The 23284-nt window shown below is 40.7% G+C and overlaps 1 protein-coding gene across 4 annotated transcripts in view; it reads left to right on the top strand.

Moving 5' to 3' along the window:
* The window catches only part of pip5kl1 (phosphatidylinositol-4-phosphate 5-kinase-like 1), a 62289-nt gene that overhangs the window by 6483 nt on the left and 32522 nt on the right, over positions 1-23284 (top strand). For 2 of the 4 annotated variants that reach the window (XM_085278840.1, XM_085278843.1), the window contains exon 2: positions 2792-2995. In XM_085278840.1, coding sequence (XP_085134966.1) covers positions 2792-2995 — 204 coding nt within the window. Of the gene's footprint in view, positions 1-2578; positions 2996-23284 lie in introns of those variants that run through there. The other 2 variants (XM_085278841.1, XM_085278839.1) reach the window with 2 other exon arrangements.

The following is a 23284-nucleotide window of genomic DNA, read 5'->3' as shown; positions in this document are numbered from 1 at the left end:
GCACAGATGTGGAATGTAGATCAACCAGTAAATCTAAAGCTTTGCTTCAACGCTCAGCTCTCCACCACAGCAGAACGGGTTCGGCAGATGCTGCATCAATCAGTCACTCTTCCACTCAATCCTTCCCTGGACTGTGAACAAGACCTGTGTCTCGTGCTGCTGTTCTGCAGCCTCGATGAGCCTCGATAAGGTTTCAAAATAAGAGCGGCAGATTGTCCGCAAGTAAAATCACAAGACGTCGTTGTCCTCTTAAACAGATTAAAGATACGTTCTAAACTTATTTGTAGAATACAGCTGTTAACATACCTGGGTGACTAACAGACATGGGCAGTAATGTGTAATCCGATTACTTTTTTCAAGTAATGAGTAAAGTAAGGGATTACTAAAGCAAAAAAGTAATTACATTACTGTTAGTTTCCCCTAAGCAGGCGCCGTTACTACGTTATTAAGTCGTGATTTTGTTTGTGAGAGTGTCTCATGACAATGACATACGAGTGTGCAACATCCATGGCAACAACAGATGTGTGTAGATCAACAACGGACAAATGGAGTGCTGGAGAGAGTGCAACCATGCAGTGTTTAAAGCGTGGAAGGTCAGACATTACTTTGAGTTTGATTCCATAAAAAGTGACAAAAAGATTAGTGTAGGGGGCGCTTTGAGTGTACTGGGTATCAGGCCCATTGTTATGGGTCATCTGGTCCCTGTAGTTAGAGCCTGGTTTGCACTGCCAGCAGTAAATCTGATTCGTTGAGGGTGGGCGTTGGACTCCAGCAGGCCTGTCCTGTCACTGTACTTTATTATGTATTTGTTTACAGAAAGTTAAAGCAAAAAAACCCAAAAAACAGGAAACTTAATGAAGCAGGACACCTGTCCATTTTTACACCCTGTGAAATAGTTATATGTCAGTTTCAGCATTATAAGAGCCAAGTAAGGTTGAATGATGAATAGATTTGCAACGTTCTATAAACATCAGTTGCAACTTTGCCAGATGATGTTCTACTAATCAATTATGTGCCAGTTATTAAACATTATTAAATATAATTTACTGCAATTTATTTTATTTTTTTTACCAGTTATTAACAATGGTTATTACAGTTTGTCACCATTGTTAAAGACGTGCTGAAGCCGAACACTCAGACCATCAAACAGCATCAGGAGAGGCTGTGATCAGACAGGAAGCTTTTGTTTCTCAGTCAAAGTGAAGAACAGAGAGAGGAGCTCAAAAGATCCAAGGAGCGCAGCGTCATGCATGTTGCTATGGACGCGTCCAATGGCATGGCAGGCTAATTTACAAAAGGAAGGTAACGCTGTGACGTGAGTGCTGAGGCACTGTTTTCCTTATAAAGCACCAGCTGATAAAAATGGTAATCTCAGATGGGTTTAAATTGCAGGATAAAGACTCTGTAATAACAGATCTTAATGTTGTTTCTAAAATGAAGGTTTTATTACTGATGAAGTGACTCTGTTTATTTGAAGCCAAATACAAGTATTTTTTTTATTTGTTTCTTTAGTTTCTTTGCAACACTGAGACTGCTCAGACTGACACCTCCTCACATGTAATCACATCATCAGGACCCACTGTGCTTCATTGGTCACTGAGCAGATATGAAGTTTTCCAGGAGTGAATTATAACCCAAACCACCATCTTCATAAAATAAAACCAAGTGGTTTTAGTGTCTATTTTCATTCATGAGTCACTTTATTAGATACACCTGTTCAGCTGAATGTTAATGCAGATGTATTATCAGTCAATCACATGGCAGCAACTCATCATATAAAAAATGGTGAAGATGAGCTGCTGACGTTCAAATTGAGCATCAGAATGGGGAAGAAATGTGATTTAAAGGTTTTTGGATATTGTTGGTCAGCTGGTCTGAGTATTTCAGAAACAGCTGAGATCTCTAGGGTTACAGAAAATGGTCAGAAAGAAAAATAGAAAGCCTTGTTGATGTTAGAGATCAGCTGAGAATGGCCACACAGCATGCAGAAGAGCTTCTCTGAAAGCAAAGTAGCACTGCAGATGGGCAGGAGAAGACCACCCAATGCACCATTTCGTTTAGCTAAAAACAGGAAACTAGGACTACAATTCCCATTATGCTTATCAAACTGGACAACTAAAGCCTGGAAGAACTTCTCAGTTTGTGCTGTGACATTTGGATAGTAGGGTCAAAATTTGGTGGAAACAACAACAAGAAAGGGCGGAGCCATCCTGCCTCTATCAAAAAAGCTGCTGCTGACCATGTCCACCAGTCAACCTTTCTACCTATCTTTTGGCAGTTGTTTCCAGCAGGATAAGGTAGTTTTTTCTACTCTCAACGGTCTTTCTTGCTACAAGTACCTCATTCACTCAGTCACACATTTATACAAGTGCTTTTTATGCCTAAACGCTGATGAACGCATCATTCACCATCAAAAACTATCAGTTACTATTTATTCCATAGGAGTCTTTTTGTTTCTCTGGCTTAGTACTGAGTGGCTCGGGTGTGTAGAGCTCACAGGGTCAAACATTTACTGTAAAACACATGACATGACCACGCAATTAAAATGTTTTTCTGTGGCATTCAGAGGAGCAGCATTATGGCATTATCCACAGCACAGCCCATGAAGCTTTTATCCCTTTGTGTTGGTTTCCATGGTTACTCTGTTAAAGACTCAACTGACAGTCAGCTGTCTTTTGTGTTAGTCGCTGGCCTCTCTGGCCTCCACTCACACTCTGATTTCTTTTCTCCTCTGCGTCCACAGTGGAGCAGTCACATTTTTTCCTCATCGGGCTGTTTTTCTCTATCTCAGATGGAGATGTCGACAGCCGGTCCAGGGATGTTGAGTCACCAGCAGCGCTCCATGAAGAGAAGGCGGTGGGGAGGTCTGAGGCAGCAGTGGAAACTTCTGGGCCTGTTTGAGATTGACCAACAGCATGAGTTCTACAGCCTGACCTGCATGATGAAGGAGGGATTGGCTGCAGCCATCCAGAACACCATCGATGACCCACCCGCAGTGAGTAGCTGTCAGGAAACAGTGCAGCCACTTACACATGGCGGCTTCACACAAAGCCACCTGCTTTGTAGTGAAGTGGAAGCAGTTAGCAAAATAAGCTGAAAGGTGTCACTACCACATATACTAACAGTTACCATGGAGTAGTTGTGGGTGTTTTGAGAGGAGCCCATTTAGGTCGTGGACACATGAATTTTACCTGTCATAAGTTTATGTTTTTGAAAGTAGAGATCATAAAAAAAGAGGGTTTGAGCTGACTGATAAATGGAAAATACTACATTCTCAAACAACTCCAGTAGTCCTTTTATCCTCTAAGTGGGACATTCAATTATAAACTCATTAGGAAAGTGATACTGAGGTCATAAATCAAGTGACTTCAATACAATCAGACTTTTAAAAAAAAAACTTGGGGTCTCTCCCCATTAAAAATAATACACTCTTACGTACTAAAACATTAGCTTTACTTTTGTATATGAAAGATGAACAATCAAGCCTTTATGGCTGTTGTCATGTTGGGCTTTAGGAGCCCAAAGTAACCAAAATTAGATGGTGTGTGGAGTGTAACCATATGGCTACATCACACAGACAAAGATACCTGTTAACTGGTGCTGAGTAAAATCCAAATAAAGATAAATTTTGCCTTATTATTTGTTGGATAAGACAAAGTGGTCCAGTTCTAGGATTTCAATTAAGTAAGGTGAAGCCTAGCAGCTACAGTCACCTTTGTCACATCCACCTCTCAGTCAAAGCGGCTGCACCTCTAAAATTGTAAACTTAATATAATCCTTAAGAACATTTGGACTGGTGGGTTGTTGTACAGTTCTTATAAGGGAAAAAATGAGCTACAGGGACCAAAATCGTTCTTTATAACAGGTTGTAAGATCTTTATTTCTGCTCTAAAGCTGCAAAGGTTCATATTTTAACAGTTTTTCTTTTTGAAGCCTCTAGTGGACATCAGAGGAACTGCAGTTTGTGGTACATCCATATTAGCTCAGATTTCTGCTTGGTTTTGTGTTAGTAGCAGTAGTAGCAGAGTCAGTGAATCCTTGGCAGTATATTACTTTTGTTTACCTTCCATAAATTAAAAAATAAAAGCAGATTACCAAACTGAAAATTCTCTTGTTATATTGCATTAATGAGGCCTGATTATCCTTGTTGTCTTGTCTTGTCTGCTTAGTTTCATGTGAATGAGCCATAACCTACCCTCCAACCACCAAAAAAAACCTTATTATCCATTTATAATATGCAGTTCTTCCAAAGAAAATGTGCTGCTTGTGTAAATGTATTGTATTACAAGTTGGTATTACATTAAAGTACCACTGAGCTGTGACACTGGACTGTTGACACAATCTTCAGAGTGCCAACAAAAAGTCATGAGAGAGTGAATGAAAGCTGTTGCATAATATTTCTACATCATCAACTATAATGTGTCACATGGCGTAATCAGACTACAAAGGTCGTCTGTAATGGCATCTACAGCGACACCACAGCTGTGAAGGCATTGATTATTGGATTACTGCACAGAACCTGTGAGCTGCAAAAATCACAGCTTCACGCTCATTCCAAAGTGAGAAATGAGGGCTGAGGAATTTCACTGTGCAGATTCACACAAAGAACTAGTTCAGTTGTTGTTAATGTAGGGACACCAGAGCTACAGTGACTGAACAGCTTGTCTAAACCGAGAGACAGATGAAACCACTCACGAAAATATAAAATATAATATGATGAATGCTTACATATCTGAGAAATATAAATGAATATTTTGTTGAAGTTTAGCTGGTTAACACGGGCTAAAAACGGTTCGACTTTGAATATAAAAGGTCATTTTTGTAATTACCCTCTGCAAACCTGTACTATAACTTCTACCACAGGAGGGCAGTATTGTAAAACCGAGATCTGAAATCTAAGAAAATGTAATATTGTTGAGACTGAGGTGATGAAATGTTACCTGAAAGCAAGAGGTTTAATGGTTTGACTGTCCTGCTTAGTAAATGTGTTCTTTTGGTTTTCCAGCTTATCAAAGAATTGCTCAATAATGCACAGAAAGTTCAAGAAAATTTAAAACTTGTTTCCACTCTGAGGTTGAGTGAGAGAAGCTGACACTTACACTGACACTTAGATAGTGTCTGACCAATTCTGGTAAAAGGCAGATTTTGGAAACAAGCAAAAGGTTAAATACAAGGGAGGTTTAAATAAGTAGAGGAAAGAGGATCTAACTGATTCTAAATAAGCAGAAAGAAAGACAGGGAGTGTGGATGATGAAATCCTCTTTTCTCTGATTCTTAGAATGACCAAAGTTTTAAAAATGAATCATGTTTTACTCAGTTTGACTCGAAATGAATGAGTCAGACCGTAAAGTTGTAAGAAAGTGTTTACAGAGGTCAGGGCTGATGGTTCCTTGGACTTTTATAGGACAGGAAGTCGTTTTTTTTTTGTGCCTGGTGGCCTTTAAAAAGAATGCAAGCTTAAAGCATTTCTGCATTTCCTTTACTTTTCAGACCTAGAAGCTAGGTCCATCCTTTATATTGTTTATGATTCCAGTGAGTATTTCCTCACTGGCACACTCAAACTGAGACTGGCAGAGTGGATGCTGTCATGAGTCACTGGGCCTTCTTACTGTATGAAGTCATGTTGCTTGTTTCTTTGCATTTTGTTGATCAATTTAGTCATTTTCCAATGGCTACCTTTTATTAAATGCACTGGAAGGTCAGTTTCCTAAATAATAATTCAACAGAGTTCGTTTTTCATGTGCTGCAGTTTGAGGCCACAGAGAAACGCTTACAAATTATAAAGTAATATTTTCCTATGTTCCTGCTCCCTCACTCAACAATCCTTTTTTTCTTTTTTTCATTCCCTTCATGTTGAAGTCAAAGTCATGGTTGCAATACTATCATCAGCATATGGCTGATTAGATTATATCACTTTTGAAAAAAAAAAAAAACTTCAGACATTACTTAAAAAGTAAAAACTCGATTAAAATTTTTATGTAATTAATAAGAGGCGTTGTAAATAAGTAATCTCTAAAATCTAATTAAATTAAAATCAAAAATATTTTTTTTTAATTTAAAAGGGTTTTAGTATGCGACAGAATAAATAATAGTCATGGACATGAATATAGTAAACTCAAGCTCTTTTAATTTCTGGGGAGAAACTAAATAAAAAGCATTTAAACTGCATTTCAATTCAAAACAGAGAAACAAAAATAATATCCCTGGCCAAAATTGGGCAGACTTAAAAATAAAGTCCTATTTTAAGTACCTTAACCTCCTAGGACCTGGCGTCCACATATGTGGACATCGCATTTTGGGTTATTTAGACCAAAATACTCAATTTGGGCCTGATATCCACTTACGAGGACACTATGCTGGTACTGTTTTATCAAAATTTTAAATGAATATCCTCATATGTGGCTCTTATTTTTCTTTAAAAAAAAAAAAAAAAGCCAAAAAAAAAAATCTGGTAATTCTTTTTTTTTTACATTCATCAAGCCCCAATCAGCCCAAATATCAAAAAGAAATTAAAAATGCATGCCGTGGAAGAGTTCGGGTCTTAGGAGGTTAAGTACATTTTCAAAATGGCATTGTCTTTAAATAATAATAATAAAAATGTCATCATAAAGTGCAGTTTTTCTTCTTTAAAAGACTAAGGCAGAAACATAAACGTTTATTTGACCAGGTTCACCTTTAAACTCTGAGTACCCTTAGCCAAAAAGTATTTTGTACATTAGGCTAAAACAATGTGATCATCGAACGTTTTAGTGCAAAAAATAACAAACCCATTGGACTCACAATACCTGCATGCTTATTTATTGGCCGTCTCTTTCAGCCAGTTACTTAGACAAACTAGCCTGTTCGCATAGATAGAAGTGGCAGGACTCATCAAATACTTGCAGGCCAGGACAGACAGTTGCTGGTGGGTCCCTGCTCGACCCTGTTACGCAGGGCTTCATCATCTGAATCAGGGTCCGAGGACAATGAAGAGAATCAGAATCAGAATACTTTATTGATCCCTGGGGGAAATTATTTAAGAGAAGAGGCTCTTTGTCTTTGCTGGCTCCTTTGTGGTGGCATCTTTACACTGTTCCTGCAGCAGGGCCTCAAGGCTGGTCCAAACCTCTTCTCACTCTCCCCTTGCAAGACACAAATCCTTAAAGTGTGTATCAAGCACAGTAGCTATCTTGAACAACTGATGGTTGAGTGTAGCTACACGTTGGGATAGGTCCTTTGTGAAGGCAGTCTTAAATTTCACCATGTAGTTTGAGTCATCATCAGAGACCTCCATGGTGTGATGCAGGAGGCAGAAAGCAGGAAAAACCACTGAACATGAGACATATGTTTCACCTCCACGAAGCTCAGTCACAAACCTGTAGTAGACTGTTCAAGAAAGTAATTATTAACCTACACAATAACTAAACTATAAAGCTTTTTGAAGAAACAGTAACAATAAGTTAAAAAATAGTTTTATTTACCTGCATGGCTCAAGGACAGTTGCCAGCTTTGGAGTTTTACCAGCTCTGATGGAGTTAAAATGACTAGCTTGTGCTTTTGTTTGTCTAGCACAGCAAAAACAGCCTCTTGATTCTTTAGTAGATGTGAAACCATATCCAGCGTTGAATTCCACTGTGTGGAAACATCCTGTATGAGTGGCTTTTTCTGTTGCCCCAGGCTTGTTTGCTCATGTGTAGTTCCTCCATACTAGCAGGGCTGTCGTTTTAAAATGGCGCCGGTGAGGTCGGCTGCCGTGCTGGATGCTCTGCCCCAACTTCTCCACTTTTTGCAGTTTTTCGTCACTTTTTGCTATATCTGCGATAATCTTGCATGGGCATCATGCAAAACACACAAATCCGCTACAGTAGAGACACTTTGGTTTCTATTGGTCTGCAATACACGAACATTTCACCATGTTTAACTCCGGACCCAACCTGGCCAAAGGAGATCCTGAGAGAGAACAAAGGACGCGACCCTAAGCGATGGCCTCGAGGTAAAAGAGCCGGCATCAGGAACAGGCTATGGGCTCGCGCACACCGCGCACCCATGCCCAGTATCCTGCTAGCCAATGTTCAATCCATCGAGAACAAGCTTGATGACCTCAGAGCCAGAATCAAGTTCCAGAGAGACATTCGGGACTGCAATCTCCTCTGCTTCACCGAGACTTGGCTGAACCCAGCGATACCAGACCACGCCGTGCAGCCGACGGGGTTCTTTTCGGTTTACCGCATGGACAGGACAATGGAGTCGGGGAAGAAAAGAGGTGGTGGAGTGTGTTTGATGGTGAACAACAGATGGTGCGACAGCACAAACATCTCCCCACTCACACGCTCTTGCTCGCCCAATCTGGAGCTTTTGATCGTTAAGTGTCGCCCTTTCTATCTCCCTCGGGAATTCACTGCGGTCATTGCCTGCACTGCTTACATTCCGCCTCACGCGGACTCGAACACTGCCTTATGTGAGCTACATGAGGCTCTCACACATCAACAAACACTTCACCAAGATGCCACACTCATTGTTATGGGAGATTTTAACAGAGTGAATCTCAAACGGACATTTCACAACCTTCACCAGCACATCAACTGCCCCACCCGGGGCACGAGGACATTAGACCACTGCTACACCCCGTTCAAGAACTGTTACAAGGCTCAGCCCCTGCCGGCATTTGGAAAATCGGACCATGCCGCCATCTTCCTCATGCCTGCTTACAAACAAAGGCTAAAGCAGCAACCACCAATCAGGAGGGAGGTCGCTCGCTGGACGGACCAATCGGTGGCCGCGCTGCAGGACGCACTGGATGATGCACTGGATGACGCAGACTGGGACATGTTTCGGCGCAGCTCTGATGACATCAACATGTTTACGGAAGCGGTTGTGGGATTTATCGGGAAACTAGCGGATGACACAGCAGAAAGAATTATCATCCGAACGTTTCCCAACCAGAAGCCGTGGGTGGATAAAAACATCCGCGACGCTCTGAGATCACGCACCGCTGCCTACAATGAAGGGCTTGTCTCCGGTAATATGGACCTATACAAGGCTGTGTCCTACAACGTGCGCAGCGCGGTCCGAAAGGCAAAGCGGAGCTACGGGGAAAAACTAGAGTCACAGCTACGACAGTGCGACTCTAGGAGCCTGTGGAAAGGACTGCGGACTATAATGGACTATAAACGACCAGCTTCTTCAATGATGAATGCAGATGCTTCACTGGCTGATGAGCTGAACACGTTTTATGCTCGCTTCGACGCCGCAGCAATTAAAACAACAAACGGCTCGGAGTGCACCAGTGAAGAAAATGCATTCGTCATCACAGAGCATGCCGTGAGGAACACCTTCAGGAGGGTGAACACCAGGAAGGCAGCAGGACCAGATGCAATCCCTGGCCGGGTCCTTAGAGCCTGCACTGATCAACTAGCACCGGTGTTCACGGAGATCTTCAACCTCTCCCTGGCCCAAGCTGTGGTTCCCACGTGCTTCAAACAGTTCATTATTGTCCCTGTTCCAAAGAAACAACAGCCCGCTTGCCACAATGACTACCGTCCAGTAGCACTGACTTCAATTGTGATGAAGTGTTTTGAAAGACTGATGAGAGATCACATCACTTCTTCACTTCCTGCCACCATCGACTCACTTCAGTTTGCTTACCGGACTAATCGTTCCACAGACGATGCCATATCTCACCTGCTCCACACATCCCTGAGTCACCTGGACACTGGCAGAGGGAATTATGTTAGGATGCTGTTCGTGGACTACAGTTCAGCACTCAACACAATAATTCCCTCTAAGCTTTTCACCAAGTTGACGGATCTAGGACTCAGCTCATCACTGTGTCAGTGGATCCTCAACTTCCTCACAGACAGACCCCAATCAGTGAGGGTGGGAAAACAAGTCTCCCCCTCCATCTCACTCAGCACTGGAGTGCCTCAGGGCTGTGTTTTAAGCCCCCTGCTGTACTCACTGTACACTTATGACTGTGTAGCCACATCAGACACCACCTCCATTGTCAAGTTTGCTGACGACACTGCTGTTGTGGGCCTGATCTCCGACAACATCGAGACGGCCTACCTGGAGGAGATTAGGAACCTGGAGACCTGGTGCCAGGAGAATAACCTCCTCCTAAACATCAGCAAGACTAAGGAGCTGATCGTGGACTTCACTACAAAGCAGGCGAGGAATTACAAACCCCTCATCATCAGTGGCACGCCAGTGGAGAGAGTGGACAGTTTCCGATACCTGGGTGTCCACATCACTCAGGACCTGTCATGGTCCTGTCACATCAACACCCTGGTTAAGAAAGCCCGTCAGCGTCTCTTCTTCCTCAGAAGACTTAGAGACTTCCATCTGCCACTGAAGGCGCTCAAGAACTTCTACTCCTGCACCATCGAGAGCGTCCTGACGGCAAACATCTGCACCTGGTTTGGGAACAGCACCAAGCAGGACAGACGAGATCTGCAAAGAGTGGTGCGCTCGGCCGAACGCATCATTCAATCAGAGCTCCCTGACCTGCTGTCCATCTACACCAAGCGGTGCAAGTCCAAAGCTAGGAAGATTATGATGGACCTCTCCCATCCCAACAATGGACTCTTCTCACTGTTGAGGTCTGGGAAGCGCTTCCGCTCCCTTAAGGCCAAAACAGAGAGAATGAGGAGGAGCTTCTTCCCCCAGGCTATTCGGGGCCTGAACCAGGTGTAGACTGGACTCTCCCAAACACGTCACTATAAGACTGGACTCTCACACACGTCACCACACGCACCACCACACATTTCCTATAATCCTATAATTCCTATAATTTATAATCCTTATCTTTATAATCTCTTCTGCTATTTGCACATTCTTTACTGTAAATTCCTAAGTTAATTTGTAAATTTTTGTAGTAAACTGTAAATTGTAAATATTGTAAAACTTTTCTTCTGTCATTTAATGGTCGGGCATTGTACAGCTACAAGCATTTCACCCCCATGTCATACTGTGTATGGTTGTGTGTGTGTGACAAATAAAATTTGAATTTGAATTTGAATTTGAATTTGAAAAGGCATCTAAAACAGAAATAAAGAATTTTACTGGAAATAGTCTTTCGGCACAGCATTTCGAAAGTTGGATCACCTGATGCTAACTGTAGCACATTTTCTCACCCCCTATCTTCTACCACTGATAGTGGTCTACAGTCCAGAGCAATTAATTTTGCAAGAGAATCTGTAAGTTTGTCCGATGTTGACTTACTAATTTTGGTCCTGAAGCCAGTCATTTCATCAAGTTTGGGCTACCGACACCTTTTGTTACTACAAATTTGTTTAGGACAAATTAGCTGTTAGCTACCACTAACAGCTTTCCCAATTTCTGTGCTCGCTGCATCATGTTTTGCATTTAGATGCTGCCATAAGGTTGAAGTGCTTCGGTGGTATGCAAACTCCTTTTTGCACAATTTGCACAAAACCTCGCTTTTATCAAATCTTCCATCGGGTAGTCTTTTGAAATGAAATTTGCCTCTGATCAGTCCTAGCAACGCACTTTCTTCTGATTCTTTGTAGGTCTGATTTGTGCAACAGTGTAACTGGTATAGCAGGAGATCATACAATGACAAACTTTCCCTTTTGCTTGGAATGCAAAGTGTGATTAGATGCATTATTATTTTTAACGTGCTATTTTTTTTCAATTAATTAATCGCAAACAAAGCATTAAATTCCCACCCCCATTAAAAAGCCTTTCCTTGACCCACCTGTCTTAGGTAATTATGGACCAATCTTAAAATTTGTAATTGTAGTTGTAAAACAGCAGGCTGGTCATCTGCAGAGGAATGGCTGTTCTAGACAAATGTATTAAAATTACAAAAATAAAAGAATCAATAAAATAAGTAAATTTGTCTAATGTACATAGTCATACCAAAGACAAAAACAAGTTCCCAGTGATGATTTCACAAAAACATTTGTGCGTCTTTTGAAGTCAATTGAAATCAACTGAATGAGCTTCAAATCCTTCTTTAATGTCTTCTTTGCAAGCTCAGTACGAACTGATGGAACGGTGAATGTCCTGAGACCGCAGTCTATGAATAAAATGTTTGTGTAACATGTACTCTGATGAATAAGAGGGCATTGAAGTTATTTTACTCAGCCCTGAAAATCTTATCTTAATGACCTTACTGTATCACCCCATTAGAGCACTTTGCTCCCTGACTGCAGGCTTACTTGTGCAATATGAATACATTTAATTGAATTGAACTGAGTTTACAGGTTGCAGAGCAACCATGTTACAGATGTGTTTAGTTAGTCTTCATCTGTTATTGTGTTTTATTTTTAGCTCACTTTCAGTATTTCAAGTCATTTCATGGAAACAGTAGACACAGAAACATAAAATCTCTGAAATTATAGAAATTTCCATCTACAGTCAACAATTCTTTAGCAGTTCCTGTAAGTTCCGGTCTTTGTGGGTCATAGTTTCTGTTAGCTGTCCTCTTACAGGGAGTGCAGAATTATTAGGCAAGTTGTATTTTTGAGGAATAATGTTATTATTGAACAACAACCATGTTCTCAATGAACCCAAAAAACTCATTAATATCAAAACTGAATGTTTGTGGAAGTAGTTTTTAGTTTGTTTTTAGTTTTAGCTATTTTAGGGGGATATCTGTGTGTGCAGGTGACTATTACTGTGCATAATTATTAGGAAACTTAACAAAAAACAAATATATACCCCTTTCAATTATTGATTTTTACCAGTGAAACCAATATAACATCTCCACATTCACAATTATACATTTCTGACATTCAAAAACAAAACAAAAACAAATCAGCGACCAATATAGCCACCTTTCTTTGCAAGGACACTCAAAAGCCTGCCATCCATGGATTCTGTCAGTGTTTTCATCTGTTCACCATCAACATTGCGTGCAGCAGCAACCACAGCCTCCCAGACACTGTTCAGAGAGGTGTACTGTTTTCCCTCCTTGTAAATCTCACATTTGATGATGGCCCAGGTTCTCAATGGGATTCAGACCAGGTGAACAAGGAGGCCATGTCAATAGTTTTTCTTCTTTTATACCCTTTCTTGCCAGCCACGCTGTGGAGTACTTGGACGCGTGTGATGGAGCATTGTCCTGCATGAAAATCATGTTTTTCTTGAAGGATGCAGACTTCTTCCTGTACCACTGCTTGAAGAAGGTGTCTTCCAGAAACTGGCAGTAGGACTGGGAGTTGAGCTTGACTCCATCCTCAACCCGAAAAGGCCCACAAGCTCATCTTTGATGATACCAGCCCAAACCAGTACTCCACCTCCACCTTGCTGGCGTCTAAGTCGGACTGGAGCTCTCTGCCCTTTATCAATCCAGCCACGGGCCCATCCATCTGGCCCATCAAGACTCACTCTCATTTCATCAGTCCATAAAACCTTAGAAAAACCAGTCTTGAGATATTTCTTGGCCCAGTCTTGACGTTTCAGCTTGTGTGTCTTGTTCAGTGGTGGTCGTCTTTCAGCCTTTCTTACCTTGGCCATGTCTCTGAGTATTGCACACCTTGTGCTTTTGGGCACTCCAGTGATGTTGCAGCTCTGAAATATGGCCAAACTGGTGGCAAGTGGCATCTTGGCAGCTGCACGCTTGACTTTTCTCAGTTCATGGGCAGATATTTTGCCCCTTGGTTTTTCCACACGCTTCTTGCGACCCTGTTGACTATTTTGAATGAAACGCTTGATTGTTTGATGATCACGCTTCAGAAGCTTTGCAATTTTGAGACTGCTGCATCCCTCTGCAAGATATCTCACTATTTTTGACTTTTCTGAGCCTGTCAAGTCCTTCTTTTGACCCATTTTGCCAAAGGAAAGGACGTTGCCTAATAATTATGCACACCTGATATAGGGTGTTGATGTCATTAGACCACACCCCTTCTCATTACAGAGATGCACATCACCTAATATGCTTAATTGGTAGTAGGCTTTCGAGCCTATACAGCTTGGAGTAAGACAACATGCATGAAGAGGATGATGTGGACAAAATACTCATTTGCCTAATAATTCTGCACTCCCTGTACACTGTGTTCGTGTTTTCCTCCGAAACAATAAGTTCCCTTGGAGCAGCCTTTCAACGCCTCTCTCTGTCTCTCGCTAGCAAAGTTGACCCAGACAACAAAGTAAAGCTAGTTTTCGGCTACGAGTCCGACACGGAACCCGACTACGGTGTACATTTTAGGACATCCAATTGAATTTAGGATTCATTTTAAACTCCTTTTACTGGTTTTTAAACCCTTAAATGGTCTGGCATCTGTATATTTGTCTGATTTGCTGAAGCCCTATGTCCCCACTTGTTCGCTCCGGTCAACCGAACAGCTGTTCCTCCCAGTCCCCAAATCATGGCTGACACTGAGAGGAGACTAAGCGTTCTCTATTGTGGCTCCAAAGCTTTGGAATAATCTTCCTCTTCACAAATGGCAATCAACATCAGTGCTGGTTTTTAAATCCAGATTAAAAACGCATTTTTATTCGCTGGCCTTTGACTCAGTGGTTAACTCACTTGTATTAGCCAGAGGTCCCTTTACTACAGTTCGGAGCCGCGGACCTGTTTTATATACGCGCGGAATATTTTTACGAGATTGCTGCAAAAAGTGCAGCCTTACCTAATGTCCACCCTACTGTTACTCATTTTATATTAAGATTTAAAAATGTAGTTGGTATTGGTATGGCGAGTAACCTTCTGTAATAGTAATAAATCACCCATCAATAGTACATTCATGTAGTTGTAAAAAACACAATAATATAATAGGTAATCCAAAGTATTCAGAATACGTTATACTCTCATTGAGTAACGTAACGGAATACGTTAAAAAAATACATTTTGGGACATGTATCCTGTAATCTGTAGTGGAATACATTTTAAAAGTAACCTTCCCAACACTGGTGTTTAGAAGCCACAGTCATGACTTGTGGTCATATCTGTTGGTTGAGAAAATACACTTTAAGTGGGAATTGCTATATTTAAAGTGTAGGAGTGGGAACTACTGAGTGTATTTCTCCAATCCAATCTTTTGAAGCTATTTTATACAATAAAATAAAAGCTACTCCAAAAAGTCTTACACACAAGCCTAAATGCTTTGATAAATATGTCTAAATGGTCAGAAAAATTTATGAGATCATGCAACCTAAATACCTACAATTCTTTCTATGACTATGGTGGTGGTTAAAGGATTTAAAAACATACAGGAAAGCCTTAAAATCAATCCTAAATGGGTTGAGCTCAAATAAAAGCAGGTATAACACTCTCAAAATTATTAAAATATAAGGTTTGACCTTAGAAATAAGCTTTAGTTGGTAAAAAAAAAAACAAAACAAAACATGATTTTACAACAGAAAGAATCTGTTAAATTCAAGAATGGAAAATGTGAACATAAATATCAGAATATTTACGTGATGATATTCATGTAAATGTAATAACTTTCATCACTGGATACCCTGCACTCATACTGAATTTCAGTATGTTTTTTAAAGCAGCAGGGCAGGCTGGTCAGACTGACGGTTTATGGAAAGAAGGACTGTGACTGTGAGAGTAACTAGGATATTAAAAAAGGAATAAATGGAAAATGTGAAATGAGAAGAGTAAAACTTAAGTTCTATTTTATGTCTGAGTTGGCGTCCAGAGTCCTGTTCCTCATAGTTTTGAATTTCCAGTGAATATATTTGAGTTTGGACTTCTGTGAAGGTTTTATTATGACTCTGAATGTTTAAAGTTTTGAACTTCTGGTTTCTGGGTTCCTATGTTGATTGATGTTGATTATGAGCGCTTTATTTCTAGTGAAATTTTTGAGACTTTGATTCCTATTTTTACTTTATGATTAGTCTAGAGGTGAGTTTTATTTTTGTTTCCTGTCTTTGTTTCTATTACACTGTAAAAAAAAAATCTTAAAAAAACAGTAATATTCCGGCAGCTGGGGTGCCAAAATAACACCGTAAAATAACATAAAATAACTTTCTCATGAAAATACGGTTATTTTCAGTAATGACAATGCAGTTTGTTGCCCTAATTTTACATGGGATTTTGCCTTTTTCAAGTTCTATTAAACATTAAATTAGGGACATTTTAATGTGATTAAACAATGAAATTACCTATAAACAAGGTCAATGAATGCGGCAATATGAATAATAATACTTAAATGTACAGAAATATGCAGTTAACAGTTGGTTTAAATGATAATGGATTTCATTTATATAGCGCTTTTTGAGACCCTCAAAGCACTTTACAATTCATTCACTCTCACATTGGTGGAGGCAGCTACAGTTGTAGCCACAGCTGCCCTGGGGCAGACTGACAGAAGCAAGGCTGTCATATCGCGCCATCGGCCCCTCTGGCCATCACCAGTAGCTGGTGTCTTGCCCAAGGACACAACGACCGAGACTGTCCGAGCTGGGGCTCGAACCGGCAACCTTCTGATTACAAGACGAACTGCCAACTCTTGAGCCACAATCGCCCTAAATAACATTACGCGATGTAAAAAAAGTTTATTAGAATCATTTTATATATTTTTCCATAGTATTACATTTGAATTTAACAGTTCAATCTGTCAAATAACAGACCAACATTTGTGAAATTATGATACATTTGTGAATGTATTTTAACAATCTAAATATGCATATGTACAGACAAATATATTTAAAAAACAAGAAAATTATGTTTTATTACATTTACAGTGATTTTATGTTATTTTACATTTGAAATCTAAAATCACAGTCTATTTATGTGAATTTAAGGATATTCTAGAAAAACTGTACAAAACTGTAAAATACAGCGTAAAATACTTTTATTTTACTTGTTTTTTACAGCGTAGATGGATTCTTTGTTTCTTCAATGTATCCTGGTGTGTCAACATCTCTTCCTCCCTCTGTCTCATCTTTCTGTGAAAGTGCTAACTCTTACTTTCACCACTTCAAATTCAAGCTTGATTTAGACTTCTGCAAGAAATCTACATCCTAACTTATGACATAAACTGAACCCCTCTTAACCCTTCATGCCTTTCAGTCATTGTAAGCTATGTTGACCCGAGGTGTAATTATATTTCTCGGGAGCTCCTGTTACATGGAAGCCTATGTTGTGGGGTTAAAAGCCGTTCCTTGCTACATCTTAAGTTATGACGAACTGGAGGCCACTGCCTGATGAAGCCCACAGACCACATTGTCCATGAAAAGCAGAGATGAGATTCTGTAGCCACCAAAGTAGAACCCTTCCTCCACTTGGCTCTGCTTGTAAATTATGTCCATAAAAATTATTGACAGTCATTGACAAAGGACAGCCCTGGTGGTGTCCACCACCCACTGGGAGCAAGTCCAATTTATTACCGGCAATGTGACCAAGCCCTAGCTACAGTTTTACACTGTTGAAAGGGCCAGACACCCATTACTGCTAAAGCACCTTCCACAGGATACCCCGAGGGACACGATCAAGTCCAAAAAACCACTACAGACTAGCTGGACAAACCCCCAAGCATACTTGAACATTCTCAAGAGGATGAAGAGTGGGTCCAGTGTTCCTCAACCAGGACCAAAACCACATTATTTCTTCTGCATCCAAGCTTTGACCAATACACAAACTCTACTTTCCAGTAGCCTGGAACAGACTTTCCCTGAGCAGACCCTTGTGTCCCCCTTTTTAACGATGGGCTAATCCAGAGGTGCAGCCCCAGATCGCTGAGCAATGCTGCAGAGGAATGGCAACCAAGTCAGCCCTATAACATCCAGGGGTTTAAGAAGTTCAGGGCAAATCTTGATTGCATTTTTTCTGGTAGTGTTAGTGTTTCTGCTTTATTTCATGAGACATTTTTTGAGCCTTTCGTTTCTGTTTTTACTTTATGATTACCCACCCCTGTTGCACCCCTTATCCACCCCTGTTGCTTGTCACGTGCTTCATGATGTTGTGATGTGGACATTTACGTGCTCTTTGTGCAGAGGAGGTGTTTTGTTTTCTGTTCTGACTAGAGGTCTCTTTTTTTCCCCTCCTCATCTTGCCCATTTTCGGATTTCTGTTTGTCGTTTTGTGCTTTGTCACCTAAAAAAAAAACACGGTCCATTGTTTGTTCTACATTCTGCTCCCCAAATTTTCAGAAATAAGTGAGATCAGGGAAGTGAAGAGTCTGCTGCTAATGTGTTACCCAAGTACACTTTTATATACTGATCGACAAGACTGAGAACACATTTTGACTGGCTCAGGTTAGAGTAATGGTTGAAGTTGGGTGCATGACCAACAGTGTTGGGACTAACGCGTTATTAAGTAACGCGTTACAGTAACTACGTTATTATTGTGGTAACGAGCACGGTAACTAGTTATTATGCCAAAATCAGGAACGCGTTACTCGTTACTGGGATTTAGATAGGGTCGTTACTCGTTACTTCGTGTGGTGGCTATCGCGGAGCTTCCACAGATTCAGTAACATTAGCAAGTGGTGGAGGCCAGCAGGTGGATGAAGGAAAAGGGACGCAGAAGGAAAAGAGACCCGAGGCGGCCGCCGGTCCAAGTGTGAACTGAACTTCAGGTAAGAAGTTATGACCTGCAGTCTCTCTGGGTCAGATATGAACCAAGTTTAGGTGGAGTTTATTTTCGTTATTCTGACTTTTTCCATACTGCGTGCTAGCTAGCATGACGGAGTTTCTATACAGCTGGGTGGTGCTATGAAGTTAATGATGTTGAACTTTATTTTGTTCATAAGTTATTAGAGTTGCCAACCGTCCCGTCTGGTATTCAGAGAAAATATTACGCGTTTCTTATTGAGGTGAAAAGGAACAGTTTGTCCCGTAATTCAGCTACAATGAAAAAGGCACAAAGCTGGAGTTATTCTGTCTTTATGCTGCACAGCTGCCTCTTCTTCTTTCATTCTCTCCCCTCCCTCTCCCGTTTCTACTTCAATCATGAAAACTGATCAGTGATCAGCTGATCGGCTCTCTTGTTTGTTTATCGCCCACTTTGCGCCACAAAGAGGAAACCAGCGGATGTCGCGCTAAACAACAGCAGCACGTTTAAGCTTGATCAGCTGTTAGAATTTATTTAATATTAATTTCTAGTATCAGCTGATGTTTGCTGGAGCCACAGCTGCAAAAAAGCTGCTGGTCATGATATGGTTTGGTTATCTGGTGAGAGGGAAACATGAAGATGAAACCAGGAGATGTCCTTACTGAATCATCAGAGCTGTGATGGAGAAACAGGTTTACCTTTTAGGTGACAGGAATGAGTTGAAGGGAAGTTATGAACTGTTTCTGAGAGACAAATAACCCCAGGATCCTTTTTTATGTAGCTGACAGCTGGTAACTGTGCAGCAAAATCTCCAGTGTTAAATTAACACTAGAGAGTGTCTATATGGGTCCACACCTCTGAGTGTTAAATACAACACTGTTGAGTGTTAAATTAACACTTTTGACAGTGTTATATGTTTAAAAGTAACCTAGTCAGTTTTGAAGGTTAACAAAACTGACTAGTTTTGTTATTTCTAACATTTTGAGTTATTTTCCAGTGTTAGAAAATCAGCACTGCTCAGTGTTGGTGTATTAAAAGGGAAAGGGGGGCACAAAGAAATACTTTTCTTTCTTATTCTCATTTAAAATGTCTAGCTTTTAAAAAATAATTATCTGAATCTTACAACAAACGATTGATAGATTGATGCATATATACCATCAAAACAGTGAACATCACTGTCACAACAGCGTTTGTTTTCATTCAAAGGCTTTATGATTTTTCCTAGTCAAAATGCCCGGGACGATTTATTTGTCCCAGTCCAGCCCTGTATGCAGCTCATCTGCAGTCTGGTGTTACCTACATCTTCCTATTTGGAAGGCAGAATTTCCGAGTTCTGAGTACAATCGAAAGCACCACGACTGCAGTTTTTGTGTTGGATGTAAAAGGCGGACATGACACTGTGACGTTGGCTAGAATCATGGCAGCAGTCAACGACGGTCCAGGCGTGGCATTTCTCTCGTGGAAATGTGCACATTATCTTTTCCTTTCTATTAGTAGGTGGCACAGTGCACTGTGGCAAGTAAGCAAGCTAGAAGATTGGCAAAGTTATGGAAGCAACACATTAACAAGAGAATTCTGAGTAAAACCAAAGTTACTTTCCCTAGTAACTAGTTACTTTGAAAGTAACGAGTAACTTGAAGTAACTGAGTTACTTTTGAGAGAAGTAACTAGTAATGTAACTAAGTTACTATTTTAAAGTAACTTACCCAACACTGATGACCAATGACTATTTAGATCGCTTAGAGTGTTTTTGTGAAACTGCAAGTCGATGACTTTCAGATGAAGTGTTGTACATTTATTTTTCATTTACAGGTTTATCTTAAAGGTTTTTCCATTTGGTTGTTCGGTAATGTCCGTAAAAAGTATGAATGTTACTGAACTCTTACCTAGGATGAGTAGCCAATGAGCTGCAGATGCTCCACGGGCAAAGTTACAAAACTTTATGATCACACATTGTGTATGTTTGATGTGGAACATTCGCCTTGTTATTCATTTCTTTTTAGGCCAGAACAAGTCCAGTAAGTAAAATACACACAAATCAAGCTCTGACAGTGATGACAGGAGTTTTGCACACAAAGAAAATCTCATCAAAACAAAAATATTAATCCAGAGGTGCTGGAGGGTTGTCCAGGGGCCTGTTCTTCGTACGTCGCTCACTACATCCAAGATCAAATGACACATCCAAGACCAAACCATCGCGCTAACCGTGAGCTCGCTAATCCGGTTCCCCGAACACACCTGCTGTTGACGATTAGTACAGCTGGACGCAGTAATGTGACATCACTGGGTGTCGTAAAAGGGGCTACGCATCGATAGTAGAAACATTGATCGGCAACCCGCTGATTGGTCGGCGAAAATGTCGAAGGAGCGCGCTCGGTATTTTCCGGCAGCAGAGCAAGAACTCATGAGTGAGGGATTTCAGGAGTTTCAGAGTTTAATGAAAACGCAAGAGAACACTGCAAAGGCTGCAAAAGCAAGGAGAGAGGGGCTGGCAGAAAGTTGCTGACAAATCAAACTCGTAGGTAATTTAATAATAATAATAATAATAATGGATTGGATTTATATAGCGCTTTCCAAGGCACCCAAAGCGCTGTACGATACCACTATTCATTCACTCCCACATTCACACACTGGTGGAGGCAGCTACGGTTGTAGCCAGGCTGCCATATCGCGCCATCGGCCCCTCTGGCCAACACCAGTAGGCGGTAGGGTAGATCTATCATATGACACTATATTGTCCAATATCATATGGCATTATATTATATTATAATATGTTATATTATATCCCCTTTCACATTAGAGCCACAACAGGACCCACAAGAACATGGGAACAAGTAAAAGTGGAATACAGGAGTATTCTACAGAATGGTAATATTTTTTATTTATATCTTAGATTGCTTTTCGTCTCTTGGCAAGGTAATACTGGCCTGTAATACTCTGTTAGTTTGTTCATAACAGCAACCAAGAAAAGGGCAGAGGAAAAAAAGACAGGTGGTGGTCCTGCACCCCCTCGTCAACAAGTTGGTTAAGTAAATAATACCCTCACGGGAATATCGATATCTCTCTATGAGCACACTGTCGCGCTGAGCTAAAGGATCCTGTCTGTCCCGCAATATACGCTGAATTCTGAGGACTCTCCTTATCAATCTTGCACCTTCCGCAATGGGTTGGTCGCGTATACGGACAGGACATGGCTGCGACAGGCTTCCCAAATCCACCTTCGCTTTTATAGCCGTGGTCTCTCATCTTGATTACACGAAGTAATTTACAATTACTACTCTGAAATATGAATTACATCTGTAATAATCACATACATGTAATAGAATGTTAATAGTACATTTCCCTTTTTTAGGAAGTGACCTGTATGTATCTGTGTGACATCAATAAAAGGATCAAGTGCTGCATTATCTTTAGTTACATTGATAATATTTATTTATGGTGAAACAGTGGTGGAATATCGCTGTTGCTTTCGTATAAATGAAGCGGACATACCTGCGTGGCCGCGATCTAATCCTGTTTACATAAAGTAAACCTGCTCCCGAGCAGGTTTACGCTTACGGCTCTGTTGCTATGACAGCAAGTCCCGGATGAGCTTCGGGGAACCGAACGATCCAGGATCACGCAAAATCGTCAACAATCTAATCCAGCTAACTTACTTAGCGAGGTACGAAGAACAGGCCCCAGGTTTGTAGACACAAACCAGGTGTGGAATACTGCCTCCAGTACATATTTGGCACAAAAATGTAAAAACACTGGTCCAGCCTGCTGAATATAAAGTGCTCTTTTTTTCAGATTTTGAAAGGCTTGTGTTTTGTTTTGTTTTTGGTTTTGTGGTGAGTGCCTGCCTCATACTCTTAAAGCCTGTAAGTGAGATCTAAAATGGTAGGTTAAACAAATGGCAGTGATTTTCCTTCCTCATGTGAAAGTGTGTAAATAACACACCCAAAACTCAACAAGACCTTAAACCACAGAGAGCTCTGCAGTGCCTGCTGTGATGCAGCCATTTGCTGCTGCTTCACCCTAATCCTGTTTAAACACAATATGCTGGCTCAGCAGGTAGAAGTGTGGCAGCTCTGTTTGTGTTTCATCCACAGGGTCTCATGACAGCATTTTGTTTTTGTAGCCCTTTGGTGCACACAAGTCTCACAGGATACAGGTGTAAATGTGAGCTAAAACAGGCCAGTGTTTAGTTATTGTCATTGGTGATCTGCTGGTGATATTACAAGAATTTGTAATACAGACATTCTAAATAAACACAAAAACTAGTAGATTTTCCTTTCAAATAGACTCGCTAAAACAAACAGGCTAGTAGGGGGACAGACAGCAGGGTGTGTGGTGCATAGTCCATTTAAAGCTGTGTTAGTACGATTAATTGCATCCTGACAATAACTGAATGAGATTATCGAAGGAGTACAAATACCAAGGCTCTTGTCAATGTTAGTGTATGCAATAAGAATTTTCCTTCAACCACGGTTTGACAGCTCCGAGCTGTTCCCAGACCTGATCAGAGGATGCTGGCTCACGGCATGACTGCCATGAAAGCAGCCTGCAGAACCTGAGGTGGGGGGCTGTTTAAATGGTAGTCAGCATGTCCAAAAACCAACACATACAAATGTAACATAAATAAATAAAAATAGTAATAATGATATCTAAGCCACTTGAATATTTTAACTTTAAGCTAATATATACAAACTAACTTATATTTTATCCATCTTTAACAGTTGCCACACAATACACACAATCATTACTACTGTACACCAGTGTTGGTCAAGTTACTTGAAAAAAGTAATCAGTAACTAATTACTGATTACTTCCCCCAAAAAGTAATCCCGT

The sequence above is a fragment of the Mchenga conophoros genome, linkage group LG7 (genome assembly GCF_057382185.1).
Source record: "Mchenga conophoros isolate Kocher_MC1m ecotype Shallow Benthic linkage group LG7, M_conophoros_male_GT1.1, whole genome shotgun sequence".
NCBI lineage: Eukaryota > Metazoa > Chordata > Actinopteri > Cichliformes > Cichlidae > Mchenga > Mchenga conophoros.
The sequence above is the reverse complement of the archived record's forward strand: the minus strand, read 5'-3'. Positions and strand labels throughout refer to the sequence as shown.